Source organism: Rhipicephalus microplus, chromosome 4 (assembly GCF_043290135.1).
Source record: "Rhipicephalus microplus isolate Deutch F79 chromosome 4, USDA_Rmic, whole genome shotgun sequence".
NCBI lineage: Eukaryota > Metazoa > Arthropoda > Arachnida > Ixodida > Ixodidae > Rhipicephalus > Rhipicephalus microplus.
Window position 1 is genome coordinate 107108350 of NC_134703.1, and position 20536 is coordinate 107128885.

General features: G+C 45.4%; 1 protein-coding gene across 1 annotated transcript; it reads left to right on the forward strand.

Annotated features, from left to right (window-relative positions):
• Positions 1–238: 238 nt before the first annotated feature.
• LOC119172234 (uncharacterized) lies at positions 239–19827 on the forward strand. Its single transcript, XM_037423268.2, has 5 exons — positions 239–550; positions 11861–12112; positions 15341–15514; positions 16443–16719; positions 18450–19827. The coding sequence occupies exons 1-5, from the start codon at positions 542–544 to the stop codon at positions 18680–18682; spliced, it is 945 nt and encodes a 314-aa protein (XP_037279165.1). The 5' UTR covers positions 239–541; the 3' UTR covers positions 18683–19827.
• The last annotated feature ends 709 nt before the right edge of the window (positions 19828–20536 follow it).

Sequence of the window (20536 nt, forward strand, 5' to 3'; positions counted from 1 at the left end):
ACCGTTCTAGTGAATTTGTTTCGTCTTTTTTTTTTTTTTTCTGTATTGGGGGCTTCACAGAGTCGACAACAGAAGTTACCACCGTGCGTGGCCTGGAGTATACGCCAGTGGTGACCGTTCCATAACCGTGGCTACAGCCAGCTGGCTTATCTGCGATTTACGATATGAGGGCATTCATAAAGTTGGCAGTCCTTACGACCTGGAGATTCCGGGCGACGCTCGGTTTGCGCTGAACGCTCGCCGTGCGCTCGCAAGCAGTCGCGCCGCTCGCCGGAAAAAAACTGCTGATCTTGGCGCGCGTTTGCGTTTCGATTGTGTTCGGCTCCGAGTCGTCCCCCAAATCTGTGTGTGCGATGAATACTAGAACGGCCCCAGATAAGGAACGGCTGCCGCGCAAGATATGCGGGTCCTCGACTGACTGACCGACGTTCCAGCCGGGCTTCTGCAAGAATAAAGCAGCGTGACGATATCGCCCTGCCGCCCGGTGACAAACAATCGGCGTACACAGCCGGCTTCAGTCCACACGCCAACGCACCCCGTTATGGAAAAGGTGAGCCTCGCAAAATCCTCATTCGATCAGTGTGCACCGCCGGGTGACTCCTGGAACAGACGCGCGTCCCACGCATTTTGGCTGGGCATGTATTCGTCAAAGCGGGCCGGCCGAGCAACGCCGATGCGCACTTGCACCCCCCCCCCCCTTTTTTTTTTCCTTTTGTCAAAGCGACTTTGAACGCGATTGATTGATGATATGTGGGGTTTAATGTCCCAAAACCACCATATAATTATGAGAGACGCCGTAGTGGAGGGCTCCGGAAATTTTGACCACCTGGGGTTCTTTAACGTGCACCCAAGTCTGACCACACGGGCCTACAACATTTCCGCCTCCATCGGAAATGCAGCCGCCGCAGCCGGGATTCGAACCCGCGCCCTGCGGGTCAGCAGCCGAGTACCTTAGCCACTAGACCACCGTGGCGGGGCGACTTTGAACGCGTGTGCATGGGGACGGTATACGACAGGTTTTTTTTTTTTTTTTAAGGAACAACGTTTCTTCGCGCCAGCTTAACAGATCGAAATCAATGACTTCCGATATGCAGCTTTCTAAAATGCCAACTTGTGTGCCTTTATTTAGCTGCGCTTTAAGGAATCCCTATAGGTCAAAATTTGTTCATCTCTAATCATATCCTGGTTTTTGGGTCGCTAATTCCCCAACAACTATTATCTTTAGTGGGCATTGTTTTGGTGGGACCAAAGTAGGACGAGCTCGGCGTACCCAGTCTGAACGAGGCAGTCCAGTGCTAGCGCGTCTATACGCAACATCGTAAGGAAGTTTTCGCAGGAGTTAGACGGCTTGCGCCAACGGTCACGTTGAGATTCCTGCATGTCTTTCGTATATGGAACTGTCCGTAGTGATTTTCGTGGTCTCACCCACCGCTACCGTGTGCGCAAGGGACACGTCATTGTTGCAATATGAAACAAGAAGCAACAAAAGTTGTTTTCCTTTTTTGTTTTGTTTTTTTGTACGACCAGCGTGGTGTAGTGCACGTGACCGAAGTTGTGGTAATCAACCACGGATTCCTGGACAAGGAAGACCGCCTGACTCGGGCTAGCACAGAATATCTGTACCACAGTTGTTTCATATATGAAAGTGTCTCTTTCTCTTTTTTTTACAATCTTAGTATTCATGGTTTCGCTGTGATTTTCGATCGCTAATCGCAGATTGAGCAATGAGTGCGCGAAAACCTGTTCGCGCGAACCGTAAGTTACCCACATATGGGATTCAGTTGCCTCCGCCGCCGGTCATGTTTTTGGTACGTTCATGCCTATCGAAAAAAAAAAAATACGACGAACGTCGCAGTTCCTCCTGGCTCTGGCCTCGGAATCTGAGAACAAAAATATATCTAGCCTGACCGTCGATAGTCTATCTTTAACACGCGCTGTTGACTCGTTTATCTCGGTGCCTGCCGGAAAAGCCTGTCGCAACTAGAGATGCAAAATTTCCGAAAATTTTGAGCAATCGGAGAAAAAAAACCTGTTTTTTTCGCGTTGTGTTTTGAATTTTCGGAAAAATCATGAAAAGAACAAATTTTCTTCCGCATAAGGCAACAGTTTATTACAAAGCGTCAAAAGCGTATAACTTTGATTATGTAAATAACAGAAATAAAATGCTTTCTCTCTTCACAAACGAATATGACATTTAACTGATCGAAGGCAGGCCAGAAGCATCGCTGCGGACTAACTTAGCTCTCTGTGAATGGTTGCGGCTTCCTAGAATCGTTACGGCAGTTAGAATAAAGAACCCAGAAATGTGTATTTCATTCTGACTTCGACTATGGAAACATTGATCAATATGGTAAAAAAGATTAAGTTCAAACCCTTATTCAGAGTCGGTGTCGCTGGCTTCATCTGCATAGCTTTCTTCATCATGTTAAGATGTCACATTGGGGAAAATGTAGCTGCTGTTGCAGTTCTTACAGACAGCGAGTGCCCGTTTCCCGCCAATGGTCTCCCCGACCATAAAGTTCATCCCCGCGTCGGAAATTGGGTCAACCTTTGTAGGATCTGCTTGCGCATGGTTTTATGACGCTCGGTTTTGTCTAAGCATTATTTCTTTACGGAAATCTTGGCCAAATTTTCCAACTGAGCTTAAAAAAAACGGGAAAAAAACTATTCTTTTCTTTTTCTGGAATTTTCCCGCTTTTTTCCGCCCTTCGCATCTCTAGTCGCGACTCCGAGAATGCAACCTTGAGTAGTCTTCGCGGATGATAACAAATGTGTGCTATAAGCATACGCCCTTATATCACCCTGCAAACCCCAGCGATGCCTTACTTAAAGTTATTCTGTTGTAGAGCACATGAACATTGTACATGCGCATGCTTAACTTTTAACGCGACAGCGTGTATACGCAATGAACGTGTGTAAAACATACTCAACTTATTCCTGAACTTGACTTTCACTGAAGGACGGCTGCTTATTCATATCTCAAGGCCAACTCCGGCGATTTTCTGACCATGTCAAGATTATGGTGTTTCTATGTTCCTGGGACACTCTTGTCACGAGCCCAATAGCTAAAATGCTCAGGAAATTTGAAAATAATTTTAGCAAGCAGAAATGTGCAAAACCGAAACCCAACCGAGCGCCCTGTCTGCGTATGACGTACTATTTGGTGGAGCCGGAGGCCGTATACTGGTTCCGCCGGCGCGTAGTATGAAAACTGTGAAAGCCACTCCAGCGAAGCACCGGCCAAACACCACAGAGGAAGAAGGCATTCCCGTGCTATACCCGTGCCAAACACCGCCGCCTTGGGGAGAGCACAATAAACGCTGTAGCGGCCAAAGTAACGATGCCATTGGCTGCGTCACTTCCGTTGACATGCCAAACATGACGTCACACAGGCAGTGTTTGCCAATAATTTTGGCAAGTGAGGTGAGCTTTTCGAGGCCATCTTTAAAATTCATTTGCAAATGATCAGTGCAACACTCAAACCTGTGGTTTGGCATAAAGGACTAAAATGTGCAAATGAACATACCCAGCGAATTTCATTGAGATTCATTGACCTCGAAAAATCACCGGAGTTGGCCTTTAAAGAGCTTCTTTCGCTTAAATTTCAGTGTTGGCGTCGTCGGTTGTGAGCAAAAATCATGTTGTTGGGATCGAACCTAAGTCGTTTTAGTAGCAAGCGGCTGTTCTACCACCCGGTCATGTCTCTGCTTGTGAAAACAGTGAAAAGAACTTCCTCTGCGTGGAAATGCGGTGAAAGTAGCTTTCATGCTTCACAAACACACGCGTCCCGCATAAATGCTTCACAATGCAACATGACATATTGCAGCAATAAAGCGTGGTACAAGTTTTCATTGCCAACGGACGTCAGAATGTGTGATTATTATAATGGCTCCGCGGTTGAAAGCCAGTACTCCACTACAGAAGGCACACACGCTAGCGTACCTATTCCCTTAAGGCCACGTATAGTGGGTGCATAGCAAATTCGAAAAGATTTCATGCACCAACTGTTCGAAATACGCACTAGGAACATGATGTTCCCTAATGTTTCGTGGTCTCCCCCTTTCCCAATAATTTCATCAACTTCTGCTGACAGTGCTGCCTTTCTTTATGTGTGTTCAGACTTTAACCTTACCCAGCTGGTTAATGCTCCAACCCGCATTACCTCGTCCACCTCCTCAGTTCTAGACTTGGTGCTGACCACGCATCCCGACCTAATTAAATCCCTATCAGTTATTCCGGGCATAAGCGACCATCTAGCTATTCATTTTAACATGACTAAAACAACTAAAAGAAATGATAGCTCAAAAGTTTTTAGGGACTACAAAAGAGCCGACTATGTTTCAATTAATAATGAGCTTCAGCTTTTCCTAAACGATTACCTTTCGCAATTTCTGGAAAGGTCCGTGCAACAAAACTGGAATTTGTTTAAGCAGAAGGTAGCAGAACTTACCAATCGTTTTATTCCGCTCCGCAGAATCAGGCAAAGCGCAAAGTCCCCTTGGTTCACGCTTACACTAAAACGACTACTGAATAAAAAGAAACGAATTTTTCGAAGGGCAAAGCTAACTAACAACGCGGAAAGGTGGTCCGCTTATCATCACGCAGCTGACGAGTACACTCGCGCATTATCCGTCGCAAAAGAAAATTATTATCAACAAACGCTTCCCTCTCTGCTTGCAACTAACCCTCAGAAATTTTGGCAGATGATTAGGGGAAATGAAAAAAAGGCGATAGAATTAATCCATGATGATAACAGCCGTGTACCGAAAGAAGAGTGTTGTGTCATTTTAAGCTCTGTGTTTTCATCGTGCTTTGTTAAACCTACAGCGCTTTCCTTTCCTGATACCCCCACCCACAACTTTGTTGCCATGGAACCCCTTTTATTTGACTGTGTCGGCATGCAAAAATTGATAGAAAACTTGAAATTAGCCAGTGCTCCAGGTGAAGACGGTATCTGTGCAAAGTTTTTGCATAATACTTCTGTTTACTCATCTGTCATTTTATGTAAGCTTTTCACACAGTCTTTGGAATGTCATTGCCTCCCGGGCGACTGGAAAGCGGGAAAGGTGGTTCCTCTTCACAAATCAGGTGACGTTCATAACCCCCGCAATTACAGGCCCATATCGTTAACAAGTATACCGTGTAAGCTCATGGAACACGTCATCTACTCCCACATAATCACTTTCTTGGAAAACAACTCGTTCCTTAGTGATAACCAGCATGGATTCCGGAAACAGTACTCATGCGAGACCCAACTTCTCTGCCTTACTAATGACCTTTTTCTTGCCATTGACGCTTCTTCCCTTGTTGACTGTATTTTTCTCGACTTTGCTAAAGCTTTTGACACTGTATGCCATAAACTGCTACTGCTAAAACTAAGCAAACTTAATCTTGATGCTAACATATTAAAATGGATTGAATGCTTTCTAATAGACCGCTCCCAATTTGTAACTGCGAATGAATGCAACTCTCCCCTCTCACCCGTAACCTCTGGCGTCCCCCAAGGATCCGTTCTTGGCCCACTACTCTTCCTGATTTACATTAACGATTTGCCACATAACATCTCTTCTTCTATTAAACTTTTCGCCGATGACTGTGTTATTTACCGAGAAATTAAAACCCCTTCTGACCACCTTGCCCTTCAGTGTGACTTGGACAATGTTTCATTTTGGTGCGATACTTGGCTAATGAAGCTTAATGTTACTAAATGCAAAGTAATGAGAGTCTCACGTCGAACATGTAATATTTCTACTAACTATGTACTTAATAATTCTCTCCTTACTAAAGTTAGCTCTTACAAGTACCTTGGCATTACAATTTCTGACAACCTTTCCTGGCAGTCTCACATTGACATTATTAAAAACAATGCTAACCGCACACTTGGTTATTTACGCCGTAACTTCTCCCTTGCCCCGATGCAACTGAAACTTCTGCTCTATAAAACATTAGTCCGACCAAAGCTAGAATATTCATCATCTGTATGGGATCCCCACGTAAACATACATATCAGTAGCATCGAAGCAATTCAAAATCGCGCCGCTCGTTTCATTTTGTCGAACTATTCCCGTACAGCAAGCGTAACCCATATGAAGTCAACCTTAAATCTACCCAGCCTATCATTTCGCCGCAAAATCTCGCGCTTGTGCCTCTTCCACAAGTTGTACCATACCATGCACTCACTGAGTAACTCGCTTTTTTTGCCGCCATCCTACATTTCATCCCGCAGCGATCACCACTTCAAAGTTGGAATTCCAAGCAGCCGTACAAACCTCCATTTTAATTCATTCGTGCCCAAAACAAGCACGGACTGGAATCACCTTCCCGCTTCCATCGCATCCACCACTGACCCGGCCAACTTCAAGAATACCATAAACGCATACCCTTTTTAAACATGCTCCATTTGTTTGTACAGTTTGTTTGTTTTTTTCACCACTCCTCTCTGCAACGCCTTGTGCATTGAGAGAAAATAAATGAAATGAAATGATGTTACTATCGCGTTCACTGTGACTCCTAAATGTGAAGCTTTAGGGTCTCCTAATTTTTGCAACAAGTGGGCTTTGCAACAAGTGGATGGATGGATGGAATTGATGGATGGATGGATGGATGGGATTGATTGAATTGGTGGATGGATGGAATTGATGGATGTAATGAGTGGAATTGATGGAATGGGTGGAATTGATTGATTGATTGATTGATTGATGAAATTGATGGATTTGATTGATTGATTTATTGATGGATAGATGGGATTGATTGATGGGTGGTATTGATTGATTGATTGATGTATGAATGGGATTGATTGATGTATGAATGGGATTGATTGATGGATGGATAGGTGGGATTGATTGATGGATGGATAGATGGGATTGATTGATGGATGGATAGATGGGATTGGTTGATGGAGGGATGGATCGATTGATTGATTGATGGAGGGATGGATGGGATTGATTGATGGAGGGATGGATGGTATTGATTGATGTATAGATGAGATTGATTGATGGATGGATGTATGGATGAATGGGATTGATTGATTGGTAGGTGGATGTGATTGATTGATTGATTGATTGATTGATTGATTGATTGATTGATTGATTGATTGATTGATTGATTGATTGATTGATTGATTGATTGATTGATTGATTGATTGATTGATTGATTGATTGGCGTGTTGTGGTTGGCTCTTGCGACAGTCCGCTGTAGACGGCACCGCGGGTCGTCTGCCGTGGGCCCTGGTGGTTAGTCAAGCGTTGGCAACGCCGCCTTGTGTGTCATGTGGTTGAATGTTGTGTAATACTGTGTAAGGTTGTTTTAGCGTGTGTAGAACAATTGATGATGCTGACGATACACGCCAAAGTGACTCGCTCATCTCTCCCGCGCCGCCACCCAGGCTTTCCGCCAGGCGTTACCGATGGCGCTACCGTTCTAACCATGATGGTGACGGTGGTGATAAGTGCCTGTGAGCACAGCGCCACCTACCGCTCGATAGTTGTGACCCATGAATGCGGCCTATGCGCAAAATATGTGTGCCACGAGGTGCAACTACATTACCGGGGTTGTTAGCACCCCCACAATTTCAGTTATTCTTTTATGACGCGTTCTAGCGCAGCTTGCTTATGGCACAAGTTCACTGCAGTGAGCGTGTAATTTTGTTATTGAATTCTTTTGTTGTTGTTGTTGTGTTTGTTGTTGTTGTTGTTGAATTTCTTTTTTTGCGTAAGTTCTCGTGTCCACAACTAAGCTTGTTCCTGCGCATAACCCCTACTTTGTTGTTGAAAACGACGTCTTGCTCGAAATTTTTTTTCATGCAGTCATAACCATATCGCGCAAGTGCCTATGCTTATTACTATCTATGGTGATAATGGTTAAGCACGTGTTGGGGGAACCCCGCCGTACTCGTGTACTTATAAGTGCGTTTTTGTCAGTTTCCTGTATTCCCTGACGAAGGCAAGCCCTCCTGCTGAAACCTTGAAAAAAATAAACATTTTCGCACATCCGTCCGTCATTTCTCAACGCATACAAAGCGCTGTATCAGCAGAAACACTTCTTTATATTCACACACACACACACACACACACACACACACACACACACACACACACACACACACACACACACACACATATATATATATATATATATATATATATATATATATATGTGTGTGTGTGTGTGTGAGTGAATGAATGAATGAATGAATGAATGAATGAATGAATGAATGAATGAATGAATGACGCTACGATGACTGGCAGACGTGGCCTGGCTCATACGCCATGTTTATACCAAATAACTTCTTTCTTCTCGGCCTCTACTAGCCATCGCTGCATACCTTCTTACGTCACTGGTTTCCCCCTCCCCCCGAAAGTGTGCGCGTGTTATAAGCAACAAAAGACGAATAATCCGAGTCTTTACGCGGAAAATGACCAAACACGAAGTAGTTCCTTGTGACAAGGCAGTTACGTAAAATGGCACAACGAATTCACGGGATATAGTAGCAGTTCGGTCACATCAGCGAGAACTCAGGTGGGCGAGGCTGGCTGTTGGGTTCGGGAAAGCATAAGTATGCCCTGGGCGTAGAAGATGATGAAATAGCTACCATTATTGCGATGAATAGACGACGTTGGAAGGCCTTGCAGGTTCGGTAGATCGGTTTTTGTAGGCGTCGATGTCTTTCCCGCGTGCGTGCTCGTTGTCGTAAACTGACGGGATGGTGCCTGAATCTTTGTGAGGTAGAATTGGTGACTGCTTGTCTTGCTCGGTGTTTTCTGAGGTTTCGGAGCTGTAATCTTAGGCGCAGTCTTGATCTCTTGTGCCAAATGCGTTTATGGCGTCGATCCCCTATGCGAAGATGCCTCACGTCTTGAATTTGTTTGAAGAGGCTTGCTCTGCGTTGTCGTCCTTGTTGGTGTATTCGTTGGAGTGTCTGCGATTCTTGGACTTGCTTATGCTGGCGTTGCTGATGTTGCTGTGGAACGTATTGCGGCGGAAGACCTGCTTGAACGTCACGCTGGTTTTCTCGACAACTTGATGTGGTGTCCGGTCAGCAGCTGGTAGTCTGTGGGCTATTGCCATGCAGTTCGGGCAATGAAGATAATGCTTCAGAGTTGGTAGAAAGTTCTTCAGAAGCTTCTTCTACCCTGTTCACTACGAGAGGCTCTTGCGCATGGCAGCGTGCGGCGTTCGATGTGTCTGAGCCTTCGGCGTTGCTTCGACTGTCGAGTGTGTATGCACCGGACGGTGATCCATGAACCCGCGCGGAAGGAGCATGGCTCGGCAGGGTATTTTCCCAGTGCGTCAGCTCGTCTATCGTGAACGCGGCGTCCTTATGAGGCAAACGGCGAGCGTCAGGAGCGCTTGAAGAGCCGCGTGATGGAAGACCTGGTGGTGGACCACGCACGCGAGACGAAGAATGAAGTGCATCAGGTGGGTAAGCAACGTCTCGTGTCGTGTGCTGGAGCGACGAATTTGAAAATACCGGCTTTCGTGAAGAGAAACCTGGTGGAAAGCTATATGTTCTTTGAGAAATGAGCGTGGTCTGTGACGGCTGAGTGTGGTTGTATGCAGGTGGTCAGTAAGGAGGAAGTCCTTGTCGTAGTCGTTAAAACAGGCAATCATCTCTTCTCTGATCTTTTGCCGTGATTCACCGTTTTTGAATATGTGTGTCAGGTAAAACTTAAATGCCTCACCGGAGATGTAGTCAGTGAAGTTGGCGATCATCTCCCGTTCCGACCATGCTGCAGCGGTAGCGTCGAGCTCGAACAGGTCAAACCAGTCCTGTACAGGTCCATCGTTCCGTTTATCCGGTGTACTTGGGTATGGGAAGGTCAGTCGATGGTTCTGTCATGACGCCGGTAACTGCATGCGCCTGAGATCACCTCTTCGGTGGTCGATATTCAGTTGAGGCGTAATGCTGGTGGCTTCGTGAATGATGTGAGGCTGATGAGTGGTGGCCATATCTTCAGCCTGTTGACTCGCGTGACGCTACGATGACTGGGAGACGTGGTCTGGCTCATACTGATGCTGATGACCTCAGATAGATGGCGCTCACCCACAGAGGGGAATAGGCCAAAAACCGGGTGGCAGGATACTTAAATAAAACTAAAATGAAATGAAAGCATATCTGAAAAATTAGTTTAGAGATAATACTACCAATAAACAAAAATGTTTGCTGAGCAAACAGTCAAACCATCTCTTGTTTTTGACAGACATCGCTACGAATTATAAACTAAGATCTGAAAAGGTTACGGTTCACTAGCACGGTAATCTTTTAGTTGCGTTGATGTAATCAAACACAGTGGAGCATATATTCCTGTGGCAGTAACCAAATGAAGTGCCGCCAAGTGATAAAAGTACTGGTAGATTTACTTGTATTCCTAGCTTTTGTAATGGGGCTACTAAAAATCTTTTTCTCTGAGAGTAACGATGACAGAATAAAAAGAAATGTTCAATTGTTTCAATCTCGTTGCAAAAAATGCACAGCGGTGACGCCTTGCGCCATGTTTATTCCAAAGCACGTCTTCCTTCTCGGCCTCTACTAGCCATCGCTGCATACCTTCTTACGTCATATATATATATATATATATATATATATATATATATATATATATATATATATATATATATATATATATATATTACACGTCTTAAGGTAAGCGCCGGATTTCACCCAGTTTTCTTTTATTTTTCACTAAATTAAGGATGTTACGTTACTTTGTGTATTCGCAACTCAGTATTGCCGCCACGACGAGGTCAATCAAAGAGAACATTTTTTTACACCGATACAGTTTATATGCTTCAAATAAATGTGCTAAGCATTCCATCGATTGTAGTACCATCGTATAAAATTTTTCATGCGCGTTGGATTACCTTCGGGGGTTCTTATGACAAGTTTTGGAAAGCATTCTTTTATAAAATCGTAGGCTCTCTGCGCGCTTTACTGTTTCTCTGCTGGAATACAAGCTAGAGGCTCCTAATATAAAGTAAGTGGGCTGTCCATACATAATTTGGGATTATCGAGTAGTGAGATGTAAATGTAGAATACATTAACAACTACCTATACTTCTGTGAGAGCGTTGTGGTTCCAACGACCGATTTCATTTTTACTTATTTAACGTTAGCTAGTCCAAAGAGCTTCGTCATTCATTGCTATGATCCATCATTACCTCTCGCTCATTTGTCCATTGCACGAACTCCATTTCTCCATTGCCCGTGAAAACTCAACTTGCTGCGCAAGCAGAAAAAAATAAGGGCGGTGGGAAAGAGCGCAGCTGCTGAACTGTGCTTTTTTCTATCTCTATTTTTTATTCTGTTTGCGCAGCAAATTGAGTTTTCAAGTATGAACCAACTATTCTGCAATTAAGTATTGTTGTAACTGCGCTTATGCATGGAGACCTTCGTGTGTTTACTCGCTCTGCACACTTACAGAGCCCTCGCGGGAGCACCACTCGCTTAGAACTCTGAACTGAGCGCTGAGTCTTAACTTAAGACGCAGTCTTAACTGAAAACACAGTCACCTATACTCGCACTATTCTTCGCTCAATCGTTCCGTTCGTGTAACTTCAGAAAAGTCGCATTATGAGCCTGAACTTCGCAAGCTATAGATTGTAGTGCGAAATTCAATGGCCTCTTAAAGACTCGCGTGCGATTCCGAGAACACTCGTTAGAGCTGACTTCTCCGCGGTGTGTCTTCTAGTGCGGAGAAGCCATCTTGAGCCGCTCTTGTTCTTACGAAGGCGGCTCGTGTTCGTGATAAGATGGCGTGCCACGCGACGCAGGCTGGCAACAACAACAAAAAAGTGTTTCACAAGCCGTCATGGCTGTAATCGTTACTATTATTACTACAAATGGGCTTTTTTTGAAAACCAAGCTGCAGCAACGAGGTCCGTGGCGCTTCTGGGTGGCGTACGCCTGCGCCTGGCTACTGCTGACGCTGTGCTGCTGCTGCCCGGAGCCCGCGGGGGCGACGCTGTGCAACGAGCTGACCATGCTGAGCGAGGAATGCCAGTGCGAAGAGATCAACGGCAACCTCACGCTACGGTGGGCCAATATCCATGTCAGCCCGCTGCTCAGCGACCTGGAGAAAGTGGCCGACGCCAACATATCCCTGTACGAGATTCAGGTGCGTGAATGACCTCGATGCGTGCCTCAGCTGCATGTGCTTCGGAAATGTTCCCTAGCCTTTTTTCAAGGCGTTTGTTTAAAAAAAATGGGGTGGCTGTGCCCCACTGAGCGAACCATTAGCTGTGCACTAAGCTAAATAAAGGTGCTGATGTCACCTTCCTCTTCTTTCTTCCCTCGCCCTCTTTCTCACTTCCCTTTCCCACCTCCTTGCTATACTTTACTGTAGACTATTTTTCGTTGGACATCTGGGCACTGCCATCTTCGGCTGTTAATCGGATGTTTTCTTCTTGTTGTTGTTTTTTTTCAAATAGTGACGTGAATTATAAAGGGCATGAAACACCGTATGCAGCAACACAACCGTATTCGTGCGTATGCATCTACCGTGACACTGTCCGCTTAGTTGTTGAAGGTGGAAAACACAAACGTTAACAGCCCGACATGGCGACACTGAAACCCATTCGTAAAATAGCCTTTACTGTTTCTAAATGAGTATGTGAAATAGCATACTCTATTTCCAGGGTTTTCCTTCTTTCACTTGTTCTTTTTTTTTCTTTCTATCCTTTTCTAGTTATTTCGTCCGTAGCAATTAACGCGATTACATGATTATTATAAATGCATGTTCTCCAAGCGCGCTAAGATATCCGAATAATTATGACAATCGCCTACGTACCACGGGCACCCGGATTCGAATCCCGCGTGGTCAAGGAATTTGAATTTGCCTCTTTTTTGTTTCTGCTCCTCTTCCTCTCTTATTATCCTCATTTCCTTCCTCCGGCGTGTTGCTAGGCGACGCATGATGGCTACGCAGCGTGGCATGGTGGCGTCACCACCTGGCGAGGCCACGTGCAGTTTGTGCGAACGCTAGACGGTGACTTCCCAAGCTTTCACAGCTCCGCTGTTGGGGTACTGTTTCTGTATTTCCATGCATTCTGAAATACGAGCCTCCGAGCTTTTATTTTTCTGTAGGTTTAGCACTGCGCTGGTTGTCGGGTGTATTCCTTCTACCTCGTGTCATCGTTTTTGTGCTGGCCATTTCAAAATGTTCAGACAATTCCTACTCGTCCAGCTGTCAATTCTTTGCCAGCTAATAAGGTAAATGGCTGTTTTTGTTTTACTGCGGTTTTGTTAGCGAAGCTTAAACTGAACTCTTCTGTTTCTTACCGCAAATATTTGAGAAACGGTCCTGTAAGCTGCGCCTTTGTCAGTCGAGTGAAGATGTGACTGTTCACACGATCACACTGTCGTAAGCGAGTTCGCAGGTACATCACAGAGGCAACCGCATCTTTATCATATCACGCTCACTAGATATCGGGTCAACTCGCTAGGACAACATCGAGACGACGCCACATCACCCTTAAGCGAAAACGCATTGGGTGATGGGCTCCGAGGAGACACGCACTTCTAGTTGGTGCATCCGGTCATCACGTTATGTCTTGTGCAACATGAAACCAACCACGCCATCACTCCACATCATGATAGCATTTATAAAAAGTTAACGGTAAACTATCATGGACAGATACATCGCATGACCTCAGTATGTACATCAATATATTAACGCAATGTTGTGAAAACTAAGTGCATCACAAGTCATCTGGTTTCCTTTTTTTACCATAAGACCCAGCCGACTCCTATATGTGTCTTTTATGCTGTCATCTAAACCCAACTGGAAGGCAAACATTACCTTCTTTTTCTTCTGAGTAGATTGTCTAGATTCAAGAAGGTAGTGTGCTGGGTCAGTTGGCGCAACATATTGTAAAAATGTGAGCGGAAAAAGAGCAGGAACGGAAAGGAAATGACGGGACAGTGAGCGTTTTCCCCTTTCCATTTTTGCTCTGGGCTGAGGGCGTCATTGAATCAGCTCATGCTCATTCAATGACGCCCTCAGCCCAGAGCATCGACGTAGCCAGAAGGTTTGCTGGAGGAAGGAGGAGGATACTACCGCCTACCTCTCCTACCAAAAATCTTCAGTTTTGCTTGTTCGCACACAGGAACACATAAAGCATGGTTCAACCCCCAGTAGCGTAGGCAGAAAAAGTTAGCTGGCTGCGCTACTGTCCCGTAGCTGTTCTTCTGAATCTGTGCTGACTGCTTACCCCAAGGCTGCCGGTTCGACCGTGGCGGTCGCATTTTGATGGAGGCGAGGTGGTAGATTCCCGTGTGCTGTGCGAGGTCAGCGCCCGTTAAAGGTTCCCTGAACCCTCCAATACGGCGTTTATCACAGTCATATCGTGGTTTGAGGACGTTAAACTCGGATATTCTTATTATCATTCACATAGTGGTTCTGTGCTGAGCAGCAGTGCACATCTTCAGTTATTGCACGACACTGTCGGACCGCCTTTGGGCAGGCCCACGGGATGTGAGGTGGGTCCGCCTTTTCCTTACATACTTTGCAGCTGGCGGAAAAGTGATCCAAGTAATCTCTAGGCAACCAGGTTCAGGTACCTGTTTTTTTTTTTTTTTTAGGCGCCATGTCACATCTTGCTGCTTGTCAAGTGCGTGTTGTGAGAGAGACGAAAATCTTTCCAATCGATAATGTTTTTGCAAAATTGCGCGTCTCCTCTGCCCCACCTCTACACCTCCTCTACCCCACCTCCTCGCGCTTCCACAAGAAGAGGGGGGAGAGTTGGGGCATGCGCAGTAAGGGGGGTCACGCCGCTCGCCATTTGATTGATTTCCGCCATAAGCATCTAGAATCGGATGCCTGACACGTACGAAACTGACTACAGTGCGAGCTTTGCGAGCTTGCGAAATCGGCCTTCATACACACGTACACAAGAAGAGAAAATTGACGACGAACTTGACGATGTTTCATGGCCACAGTATACTGAAAAAATAAACAATGACAGTTTTTTATCGCTGGATTGCTCGTTTTAGTTATGCATTTACTGGGATTTTTCGCTCATGAACAACGATGCTGACGCCGACGACACCATATCTTTTGCGACACCGGTTTCTTAATGCTACTGCGTTAAAATGTCTTTTACTCCTATCACGCATGTCCTAGTGCTTTATTCTCAAGTTATTTCCGACATATCATTTTTCATCATTTTCCTACCATTCGTACTAGTGGTTCAGCTGAACTGATCAAGCAGAACACCTCGACTCCCGTATCTAAAGGTCTGTCTAGCACGTTCGAGAGATATTTCAATCTCAAAGCAGCTGATGTTTTTCTTTTACAGAGAAGCGGTTGCTATGATAAATTACGTATGTCTTTCTCTGGGCGCAGATCCGGGACTCTGACCTGGAGGAGCTGAAGAAGGCTTTCCCGCAGTACATCAATGATCACGTGGAGCGGCTGACGCTTGACAACACGCGCATCGGCCAGATATACGTGGGTGACATCATACGGCCCATGTCGAAGCTGCGCAGTCTGCAGCTCGAGAATGAGACCATCCAGGAGGTTGAGTATGCCGATCATACGTATATAGCTATATTCGATCAGCCTCTGCGATCCGCCACGGGGATTGACTGCGCGGGATCGCATCCCTGTCGAGGCGGCCGCATTTAAAAAAAAAGGCAGATTTCCACAGGCCCGTGTGGTTAAGTTTAGCTATACACGTTAACGAAACCCAGGTGGTCAAAATTTTCGGAACACTATACTGCGGCTTAAGATTATATCGTGATTTTGGAACGTCACACCATAACAATTAAATAATAATCTAGATCACTATATATAAAGGCGTTTCTTCGGAAACGCTATTGAATAGACGTATTGTGACCATGCATTGGGTATTGTTTTTGCGCGTTGTTAATCAGACGTCGTCGTAATGGCCTTGTGGCGCCTTCTCATACCCTTCGCCTTTTTCATTCTTTCATGACCTCTTTCTACTTAAGTACACGTAGCCAACTGGACCTCCTTTTTTTTTTTGGCAGGTTATGCTCAATCTGTTCTCTTCACCTTTATCTCTCTGTCTGTATAATTCTCTGTCTAGCTCGTGGTTTTGGGTTGTCTGTATATTAATTCGGAATTGTAGTATACGAGCTTTGTTCTACTTTTATACCATAAAGTGTAAGCTTATCTCGCTTATACCTTGCATGTTTAAAGCGGAGAAGCGGGAGCAGTGGGCCAAAGCGGATAGCAATGGAGCGATTGATGGTCTTTTCACGTGTACCTTCAACGCACACTGATGAATAAATACCTTTGAGGGGACTACTGCATGTGTTGTAGAGGGTTATCCGTGCATCTCTTGTCGACACAGGCGTCTGCATTCCCTCTGGCAACTTCTGCAGGAAACTCCTCGTAGACACTGTTTACATTACCCTGCGGAAAGCCGAGTGCTGTTAAAGACTATAGCATGTTGCCAGACGTGTGCTCGTTTCCCGCGCAGCTTCAGGCAAACATGTTCGACTCGCTGCCCCTGCTGGACGAACTGGCCGTGAACAGCGCCCACCTGGTGTCCGTGCGCGAGAACGCCTTCGTCAAGCTCAACCTGAGCCGCCTTTGGCTGCGCTACAACCACCTGACTCAGGTGCCTGACGCCGTGAGCAAACTGCCCTACCTGCGCGAGTTGGATCTCTTCGAGAACCGCATCGAGGTAGTCACCGACCAGGAGGCACTCGTCCTCCAGTCCAACCTCAAGCACCTCCGCCGACTCGTCATGAACAGTGCGTTATACAGTACCTCCTGTCTTCTGCTTCACATGATTTGACATCCCCATGGGTAATTTTAAAAAAAGGCTTAGGTTCTTAAAGAAAAGCCAGCGAAACCACGGGACATGAGAACGAACACTTGGTAGATCTTACAGTCGACTTTTGGACCGTTTTTCTTTGACGACCGCTCGCTGATCGAGGCTCCGTCCGCGATCTCATTCTGTAACCGTCTCGAAACGTTTACTTTTCTGTCTTTATTAATGATCCTTTTCTTTGTGAACCACAGCTGAGGTGTTCCCACTTTGCTGGAGACAGTTCACTTAGCTCATTTCCTCTTTCAGAATGTGGACTATACTGTAGCGACAGCAGGTTTCTACTTCGGGCAAGCTGATTTAAGTTTGTAATTAATGCCAACATTATCGCGGGCATCGTCATACATTATTACTGAAAGTGAACGGAACAGCACTTTGCGGGATCAGTTAGTTTAAAATTAGTACAGGAATACCCTACTGAGAATTGCACGGCATGCACCAATCTTTTTTTACCCAAGAGCTCTTTATTCTCTCTCTCTCTCTCTCTTTACCCATGATGATTTGTTTCTCAGTGCGTATGCCTTCTTTTTCGTTTCCTGCGCTTTTTCGCTGGCTCTTCCTCAAGTGACATGAACCAAATGGCTCAGATATCGACTCTTCAGCTGTATAGGTACCACAACAAAGGTGAAAGGTGACCGTTGGTGTCACTATGCCGTGATTATGTCGTCACATAGCATAACATAACATGATGACGTCATAACACGACACCATCACTTGGTCGAGGGTTCACCGACCCCGGAGGCACCGCAGAATCACGCGAGGTGCAGCGCTACGTATGTGTTCTTCCTTTTACATGTCTGGCCCGTCTCGGCGCGATGTTCCACGCTCTGTGTCTACCTGCTTATGCGCCAACAGTCGGTGGTGCGAACGGCTTGCCTGGAAGCCTTCAATCCCAGAGGCTGGAGGTAATCGTAGAGACGCTGCAAATAGACGCAGAAACCTTCCAGTATGGTGGGGGTGGGGTCAGTACAACCAACTGAGAAGTAAAATAAAATGGTTTTCGCTTTCGAATTATTAGGTGAATGCATGAGAGATCGGGAGGCTTTTGGAATTAAACTCAATCTCTGAATTACATGGAATCGAGGCGATGTTAAAAGAGATAAAAGAAGTATTGTTAGGGCTAGTTGTTTGCGCTTACACAGCTGTACAGTGCGTACAGAGCAGCACTCTCTACCGTGACACACAAACAACGCAAGCCCAACACACACGAAATAGACAAGCGTGAACCAACAGCTGTTCGTGATGACACTAAAGATGACGTCACCCATGCAGCTCCAGATATGCAATATTAACTCACGTTGTTTAACACTGGAAAACACCAGACAATATTAGCCAACATTAGTCAGCGCCTGTATAGTGTGCGAGTTTATTGTAGCGACAGCAGGTTTTTTCTTCAGGTAGGTTGACTTCAGTTAGTAATTAATGCCGAAATTATTGTGGGCATCGTCATATATTGTTACTGAAAATGAACGGAACAGCACTCTGGCTGTGGGATCAGTTACTTCAAAATTAGTGCAGGAATACCTTACTGAAGAATCGTACGGCGCGAAGCGTTTTTTGAAGTTTACTTTTATTTTTAAGGGATTATACGAGCGATGAACGATTCATGTGCGACGTGCGATGTATCTCATGTACGGTTCATGTGCTGCGCAGAGATGCAGTGTGACTGCGAGTTGGGCAAGGGCGAGTTCCTGTCCTGGATTCGGCGGGCGAACATCAGCGGCGTCAAATGCGGCGAGCCGCCGTCCCTGCTCGGCAAGGACGTGACTGCGCTCACCACCAAGCAGTTCTGCGACGCGGCAGCCATGCCGACAGCCGGAGCAACTTGCCTGGTTGCCTTGGCTGCAGCGCTAGTCGCCCGGTACTTCGCTGTCGCCGCCAGCTGAGAGAAGTCCAAGCCGTGTGTTGGGGATTTGTGACTAATGTGATGGAGGAGTGGTGCTTCCTCTCAACGGCTGGGAGTCGGTGCTTGAGTTGGACACTATAGTAGAATGTTTTTTGGCGAGTCGGTAACACCGTACGACAAGTACGAAAATATCTCACCATTACAGTCAACTCGTAGCTTTCTTTTTAAACGTTTTATCCGTTTTACAATTGTTCATGACGCGAGGTGACGTGATAAGTAGATCAAAGGGCTAATATGGAAATATTGAAGACTAAACAAGCTGTGTGCTCACCAGCATGACACGGTAATACTGTATACTTAACATGTGGTAAACCGGCTCCGCTTATAAAAGAAGCGTCAGCGAGCGAGACCGCTGACTTGAGTGGTTATAGTCATAGTAATAAGGGCTGCAGCGCGAGCACCATTACCGTGAATTCAAACCAACTAGCCAAAATAGCCGTTCTTCTTCAATTCAGTTATAGTCATAAGCTTGTGCGTAGCTCTCCAAGGGTGGGCCGGGGGAGAGGGGAGGTACGCGGCGCCTTTCCCACCTTTCTGCACTACGCCCACACATCTCGATTGCCTATTGGTCCATTTCTAAAGAACCCAATGCCTGATTTGCAATGGATACGGAAATGAAAATGAACTGATAGCGTCCCTTCACACAACGGCCAAACCTTTTTTACGAAGGCCTATGGCTACATCGCATACGGACTGGACGTGCGAGTGTGCCGACAGACTAGTCGTTAATTCTATCACCTTGCGTACTTAGTGTACCATAGAAAAAATGAAAAGGATCGAAAGGGTTTACATTTGAGGGTCAGTCAGCCCAATATTTTGTCGCTTTATGAATGTTCTGACCATGTGCGACGTTTCCGTCCATGTCATGCGGGGAATCAATGCGCCCAACTGCGTACACTTCTGGAGTATAGCGGGAAACGAATGAAATTGGACGTTATTGTCTGTTGTCAGTGGAAGAAAGCGTGTGCAAAAACCATCACAAGATCACGTGATTGTACGCGTTGCTGCACAGACACCAAGCAAACGCTGACACCAAGTTCAGAGGACTCCATGTTGGTCCGTTTTACATGCATAATTAAGCGGGGAATATTAAACGCATCAAATAATAAAATATATTTCTTCAAATTGACTGCCTTTCTTTCCTCGCTACGAAACATATAGTAGTGGTGCTCTATAGAACTGCCCAAGCCGCCGTTTTCGAGCTCAAGTTTGCTATTCCTTCTATAATGCAAACACTGGCTCTGCTCGTCTATGTAATGTGGCCATTGTCCACTGGTCGCGCATGAGGCTGTTTTCTTGGGCCTTCAGAGATCTCCTTCAAACAGCTGCGGCTGCAGTTTCAACTTTAAAGGTAAGTTTTGGAGCTCTCGTGCATTCGATGAAATGCATTGCTATTGCATTTAATCTCGAAAAGGTATAAGCGTTTCTAAATATAGTAATTTTCGTTATATTAAAGTATCCTGGCATTTGAACAAACTCTATAACTGAGGCTGCTTTCCGAATAAAACGGTAAGCCTTTCGATATCTTGTATTTTTCAGTATCTAAGGATATAACCTAAAGTGAATTCAGGCTGCATTTCCGACTAAAAGGCAAGCCTATACCATTTCGAAATTATATTTGGTGTATTTCTATACATCGTCGAAATTTATTAAAATTGATTAGCAATAAAATTGATGTCATATTTTTGTATACTTGAATCTACGGCCTAAATTTGAATAAAATTGATTCAGGCGGCATTCTCTATTGACAAGATAAGCCTTTAAAAACCTGAGTTTTAAAAGGTTTTAAAAACCTTTAAAAATCCTGAGTTGTTTTTTTTTAAATTTGAATGTA

Excerpts from the sequence above, each read along its gene's own strand:
- LOC119172234 (XM_037423268.2), top strand. Across the intron at positions 12,113-15,340 it reads TATCCCTGTACGAGATTCAG|ATCCGGGACTCTGACCTGGA; the intron begins GTGCGTGAATGA and ends CTCTGGGCGCAG. Across the intron at positions 16,720-18,449 it reads CCGCCGACTCGTCATGAACA|AGATGCAGTGTGACTGCGAG; the intron begins GTGCGTTATACA and ends TGTGCTGCGCAG.